General features: G+C 30.9%; 1 protein-coding gene across 1 annotated transcript in view; it reads left to right on the top strand.

Moving 5' to 3' along the window:
* The first annotated feature begins 3864 nt into the window (after positions 1-3864).
* CBSX6 (Cystathionine beta-synthase (CBS) family protein) overlaps positions 3865-7413 on the top strand; it is a 5292-nt gene continuing 1743 nt past the window's right edge. Inside the window, exons 1-2 of the mRNA XM_021426688.2 lie at positions 3865-4537; positions 4633-5008. Coding sequence (XP_021282363.1) covers positions 4665-5008 — 344 coding nt within the window. The 5' untranslated portion in view covers positions 3865-4537; positions 4633-4664. The remainder of the gene's footprint in view (positions 4538-4632; positions 5009-7413) is intronic.

The following is a 7413-nucleotide window of genomic DNA, read 5'->3' as shown; positions in this document are numbered from 1 at the left end:
TAATTGTTTTTATAATTATTGATTTTAAATTTAAATAATAAAATTATATTTAATATAAATATTTTTATTTAATCATGTTAAATGTGTTAAACGTGTTAATTGTGTTATTAATCGTGTTGTATCATATATTGACACGTTTAACAAACATATCTAAACGTGTCGTGTTACACGGTTATTAAATATATATGTATACATATTTCAGATTTAAGACACAAATAGTATTCGTGTCGTGTTCGTATTTAACTTTAATGTGTTTCATATCAAGTCTAAATAGTACTTGAATGTAACTATAATATTGGGTCTTTTTTCTTAATCTTTATAAGAACAAAAAAATTTTACATTTTGCTGTTTAGTTGTTGGTCTCTTGGCTTTTGTTTTTTTAGTTGTCTTTATAAAGAGAGATAGAAGAAAGGGAGATTGCAATTTTGCGTTGGAGCGGAATGATTTGTGATTTGTAAAAAGAAGGAGATTGATTGAGAAAGAGTGCTGTTCTTTGAAAAGCTGCTATATTTAAAAAAAAAAGAAAAAAAAGCTTTTCTATTGAAACTTTTCTTTAAGCTCTTTTATTTAAATTTTATTTTTTTAAAAAAGTTATTTTTTTTAAAATCATCTCAAAAATCTTATTTGGCCTAACTTCTACTTTTAAGAAGTAAATAAAAAGAAAAAAAACTGGGCAAAATAAGCACTAAAACATTATCTAACTATTTTATCGACTTATTAATGGTCAAAATACCTCAACAGTCCCAATACTCATGTATTTTCTTCACTTTAATCTTTTTGTTCAAAATTGTAAAAATTTACCCTTTAATTTTAAGAATTGCTTTAATTTACTCTCTCTTAAATTTTCTTTCTAAAATTACTTTTCATAAAACTGATGTCATTGCTGACATGGTGTTGATATGGCCCCATTTGCTGACATGGCATGTGAGGTGTTCATCAGCACCCACTCATGTCATGTCACATGGCTTGTCCAAAAAGTGACACATGGCATGACAAAAGAACAACATGTGTCTTTTCTTTGTTTTCTCTAAAAATATTATATGCTTACTGAGTTTCAAATCCAAGACCTCATACAAATACAATAAACTCTTTATCACTTACTCTAAACCTTTGGCTTTATTTATGTATTGCTTTTGTTTCTTTTCTTCATTTTTTTTTCTCTTTTTCCTTTTTTTTTTCTTCTTCTCTCTTCTCACCTTCAAATTTAAGGACTGATCGCCAGTCACCAAATGTTGTCATTGATCGCTGGTTGTCAGTCGTTGGTCGATAGTCACAAGATATGCCACATAATGATCGTGATCGGTGATTGTCGACTGGCAACCAACAACGACATCTGATGATTGACAGCTGATCCTTAAGGAAGAAGGTGAAACGAGAGAAAGGAAAAAAAAGAAAAAAAAAAAAAGAAAAAGAAAAGAAAAGAATAAAAGAAATAAAAACTATATATATATATATATATATTCAAAGGTTAGGGTTTAAAGTAGGTGATAAGGAGTTTGTTGGTATTTTTAAGGAAAACAAGAGCCACATTAGCATATCAAAGTGATATGACATTGCCACGTCAACATTTCCGATCCATGCTATGTCAACGATAACGTCGTTAGCATTTTCAATCCACCTCACGTGCATGTCAACAATAATGTTAGCTCTATGGAAATATTAGAGGGATTAAATTAAAATAATTTTTAAAATTAAAGAATTAATTTATTGTGATTTTGAGTAAATGGACTAAAATAAAGAAAATGCATGAGTATTAGGGTCCACATGCCAAAGTGATATAACATTGCCACGTTAGCATTTCTAGTCCACCTCACATGCCACATCAGCAATAATGTCAGCTCCATGAAGGGTAATTTTGGAAGGAAAATGTTAGAGGGACTAAATTAAAATAATTTTTAAAACTAAAAGATTAAATTATTGTGATTTTGAGTAGAGAAACTAAAATGAAAAAAATACATGAGCACAGGGTCCACCTCACTTGCCACGTTAGCAACAACATCAGCTTTGTGAAGTATAATTTCGAAAAGAAAATATTAGAGGGATTAAATTGAAATAATTTTAAAAATTAAAAAATAAAATTATTACGATTTTGAATAGAGGGATTAAAATTAAGAAAATGCATGAGTACAATAACTGTTGAAGTATTTTAACCACTTATTAATTATATGATACTATATATGGTCTATTTGTTTAGTGAATGGACTTGGGATATTTGTTGTTAAATATCAATGTTGGTCAAACTTGGAGAACATCCTGAATTAGACAATTGGGAGGATTTCCCATGTTATAAACTCAAAAGGATGTAACTATGGAATTCTCTTTATTCAATTGATAACATATTGAATAGTTTTTTCTCTAACTTTGGGAACCCTTCCTGTTTTCCATGATTGTGCTTGTTGGCAATTACCCACCATTTCTCATGCACAGCATATATAGTAATCTTATGCTGTCAAAATATCTACTGTTACCATCAAAAATATTATTGTTATGATGACTTTTGTCATTCTTATGCTGCCTTGATCACTTCTATTATTCCAACCTAATCATCTTGTATTTGGCTGGAAATGGTTATGACTGGTTCCCCTCAACTTAGAAACAGAAGATCAAGAAGGACATACAAATATATAAGATTTTGGTCCCATAATATAGTGCATGTATTCTCAACTCAAATAATTAGATTGGAACCCTTTCTCTCTGAATACTCATATTATATAAATAATAAGAGTAATAAGCAACATTATAATAGTTTTCAAGAGAATATGTTCATAATTAAAATTTAAAAATATCAAGTTAGATTATTAAAATAAAACTATTGATCTTTGTAGTATGATGTGTAACTTACATGTAATAGGTTTTGTTTTATCAAAATATCATATGAAAAATTATTTTATATATTGATGAGAAAATATTTAAATTTTATAATAGTTCCGCTAATTATTAACACATGTTCATTGGGTTATAAATAAGGAAAGTATTAAATTGCCGTAATTACTTGAATGAACAATTATCAATTATCTAAATCACAGTTGATTAAAACTCTACCATTGGTGTATAAACTACATTTTAATCTTTCATAATTTAAATTATTTATTTATAAACATAATTCACCATGTGGGTTACTTGATTTGTCTCTTTTCACCTTTTGAAAAAGATTGATTTGAATATAGTAAGGTATTGATGAATCAATAATTGAGTTAAATCATTTAATGTGTTTAATTTTTAATTAAATAAAAAAACATATTATTTCAAAAAATTTATAAATTCTTTAAAAAATTTGAATAAATTTTTATTCTTTTATTACATTCAATTAAATTTTTATATTTTTATCTTGAGTCAAATATGTTTTTATAACTAATGTTGATTTTTTGTAATTAATTAAAACGTTACTTGATATATCATAATAAATAATGATGTGATATAATGATATAATTATATAATATATTCTATTTTTTAAGCACATTAGTATCACATAAATATAAAATGAAAAGTAATAGTTTAGTTAACAGCAACTAATGAACTATTAATTATAACAGCAACTAATGAACTATTAATTATAATAATTTTTTTAATTTAAAATAAAAATATGTGAACTAAATTGAATATAATATAAAAATATAAATTTATTTAAACTTATTATATATATATATAACAACTCATCAACTTCTTGACATCTCCGTCCCCATTTTCTGGTCTAATGGTAAAGGCACATAATAGTAACCTCACCAAAAACAAAAACCCATATGCTCATATTTATCTCAATAATTGATGCAATGGATTCTCGTCTTGTCTTAAATAAATAATAATAATAATAATAATAATTAAACCTCGTCTTAATACACATGTAAACAGATACCTATCTGTCTAGCTTCCGAAAACCAAAATCTACGTGTTTTCTTTATCTCATCATACAATTCCAATTTGTGAAAGAGCCCCACTTAGCCACCACCTTCTCCCCTCCCTCAATAATTCACCAAAATTTTGATCTCATGTCTCTCAATCTCATCCACACGGACCGCATCATTCCCCACAAAACCCAAACAAGATGAAATGTTTTCTCCAAATATCACGCTCTCCGTGACACCGATCCGGTCAAGAGTTTGAGAGAGAGATCACCGTGAATGGGCTTTTGCTGCAAGAACTCTGCTTCTTTCCTCCTCCTTCAATGGCACCAAATCTTTGCTTGCTTGTGATCCTTTATCGATTACCCATCACCGGCATTCACCTCCTCCTCATTCTCCTTCACTCCCTCTTATAGGTCTCCCTTTTCACCGGTTTTCCCGGTTTCACAACAAAAATATACCCAGATTTTCCTTTCATTTCTTAGGTGTATACAAGGGAAAAACAGATCAGATTTTTTTGAAGCGGCTTTTATCTTATAAATTAAGCATATATTAATTTTACGGAAAACCCAATATCTTCTTGTAAGCATTTCTCTCTTTGTTCTTTTTTGTAACTTTTCTGTTGGGTTGGCTAGAAAAAGTGGGAAAGTGAAGGAAAATATTCAACTCTGGATTGTATAAACAGAAACCTAGTCGAGGTAATTGAAACTAAAATCACCCTTTATCGAAACGGGATGAATAATTCAGGACTTGATGATGGTTTTTCTTTGTTTGTTTGATTTTTTTTCCTCAGTTCTATCGGTTATTAAACAGAAAATTTAAGGAATGGCATCAGTGTTCTTGTACCATGTGGTGGGGGATCTGACGGTGGGGAAGCCAGAGCTGGTTGAATTCTCTGAAACAGAGACGGTGGAATCAGCTATAAGAGCAATAGGAGAGTCGACAGAGTGTGGGATACCAGTTTGGAAGAGAAGATCTCATGTGGGAATGATTGAAAAGAATGAAATGAGACAACAGAGATTTGTTGGTATTTTAACTTCACTTGATATTGTCTCCTTTTTGGCCAAAACTCAGTGTTTGGAAGATCAAGACAAAGCTATGAAAGCACAAGTTTCTGATGTTGTTGTCCCCAATAATGCTCTCTTGAAGATTGTTGATCCTGGCACGAGGTTAGCTCACTTTCTTTTTTATTATTCACTTTTTTTTGTCAGTATAAAGATGTTGGAACTTTTTATTTTTTTGGGAGGGTTGAGCTATGACCTTAACCTCCTAAGTAGATATAGCAACAGTTAGTTAAAGCCCGAGTATTACATGGACTTTATGTTAAACTGGTGTATACTTGTTTCAAGTGGATGTAGAAATTTGTCTTTCATTCTCATTCTTGTTCTTGGCCATTGATTGTATGGATTTGCTTTCTATTAAGGTGATATGTCATGTGTCTATCTTTGTTTTGGGTCATGGTATCTTGTTGGTCATGGAATTAGGTAAAAGGTGAGAATTGTGTAGTCTGTGACGTTGTTGTCCTTAGAATCGTGTACCTGTGTATCCCATGCCATCTTGTATGATTTGCTCCCAAAACAAGATTTGGTTACATATTTGACTCAGGCAGTTGTGGAGTTACACTATTGTTTGGCAATCTGTGTTAAATTTCTTAAATCCATATGTTTGAGAATAACTTTTCTAAGAAAATATGGTTTCCCCTTGCCCCCTTCCCACAGTGTTAGCTTTATTGTAAAGGCTTGTTCTTTTCCTCTGTGTTTAAGTGTTTTGTCCTCTGTTCCAATTTATTTATTATTAACTTCATAACATGTTGTGTACGTCGGATTGTTTATGTGCCTAGCTGTGGGCTGCCTTTTATTTTTTCTTGCACTGCCACTTATATTGATAAAAGAATTGCAAGTCTGGGGCCCTTTTGAGTTGTGACGTTGACTTTGTTCCTTCACTGGTCCGTACTTTATAAACAACCTTATATCCTTGGTAGTCATTGAATTTTTCTTAAATACAGAAATATCGTTACATGGTTGCTGTTATATAAACAGTTACAGTGATTGAAATTGTACAACTAATGTTCTCTTACTTGCTATAAGGTTATAGAATAAGGGAAAATGCAAAAAAAGATGTTGGTTTAGGTCTTGATTACCCTCTACTCAAGTAAACAAGAACTATTTAATGGTAATTTTTCAATTGAGATCCGCTTTTCTTCTGATTGTAGCGTTAATAACTGTTGTAGGATTTAGGGTGTTTCATTGTTATTTGTGTTCTTCACCTTTGCCTTTCATATATTATCCTGTCTTATCAAGCTTTGTGTATTATAGCATGTAGAATGCTGTTACGCTCTTTGCTTCAAATTATTTAAAATGCATGTCCAATTTGTTAGATTTGTGGAATATGGACTTCAAATTGGTTGAAAGCAGCTATGCAACTTGTGCTAGGAACATCTTCCTTTAGATACTGTACAATAACCAAAATTTACACTCATGTCTATAGTGAAACTTTTGCTCAAGGATGATTGCATTTACATGCATATTTTTGAATTAGTGTAGAATTCTCTTATATAACTAACAGTTTTCTGTTGGTCCTTATTATTGAAGCCATTATTATATGGATCATTGCATTAGCGTGCATCATTGTCATCTTTTCTTTGTAGTTAATCATTATTGAGTTCTACTTTTATGACCATGTTGATTGAGTAATCAGATATTCTTACCAACAATTTATGATTTCTTTTGATTGTTAATCAAGGAATTAACTGTCAACATTGAAATTAAAAGGATTCATGCTTGTTTATCAATCTTTAGCGTGAGTGGGTGGTTCATACTTGTTTACTAATCATAGAAAAATAGAAAATTCATTTTTCTGGTCTGCTTACTACCTTTTGGGCTGAAATTCATGAGGATGTAAGAAGAAAATTTGGATCCTGTCAAATATACAGTGAACTTGTATTCGTTAGTAGGAGAAAGAATTTAACATATAGATCTCTTTCTTCTGCTTGAAGCAATGTCTCAAGCTATGATGCAGAACTGATGATTCTTATTTAGGATAATTTAGGTAGCTAACTGACATGGTTTTGATTGAGGCCTGTTTAAGTAGACTTGAGCAGTTGAGCTCTGAATACAAATCTTTTTCAGTATTGAAATATGTTTCCATCAGGCCATGAGAAGTATTCTTCTAGGGGGAAAGTTTGAAGCCATTATGTTGGTCCAGCATCATGGTTGACCCTAATGCTTTGCTTGCATGCATTGTGGTCGGATGTGATTTATTTGTTTTTATCTGAATTATTTATACTTTTTATGGCATTTCCATTGAAATTTTTATTCTGGATTCTGGAGGTATTTGAATAATTTGTAGATTAGGGGCTAGCATCTTGTGGTTAGCATTGATGCCATTGCCAGGTGTTTACTTCTTCTTTTGTGGCACTTTTGGGTTACTGGGTATAACCATGTTTGCATGATTTTGTCAATCCATCACACCCAGTTATTTTGTGTTTGGGTTCCAGCTCTTTTTATATTCATTTGTACTTTTGCTACCTTGAAAGCACAATCATCACTGGAATTAATAACTTAACCCACCATAT

This window comes from Theobroma umbraticum, unplaced genomic scaffold (assembly GCF_002168275.2).
Source record: "Theobroma umbraticum cultivar Fairchild unplaced genomic scaffold, ASM216827v3 scaffold_147.0, whole genome shotgun sequence".
NCBI classification, from domain to species: Eukaryota; Viridiplantae; Streptophyta; class Magnoliopsida; order Malvales; family Malvaceae; genus Theobroma; species Theobroma umbraticum.
The sequence above is the reverse complement of the archived record's forward strand: the minus strand, read 5'-3'. Positions and strand labels throughout refer to the sequence as shown.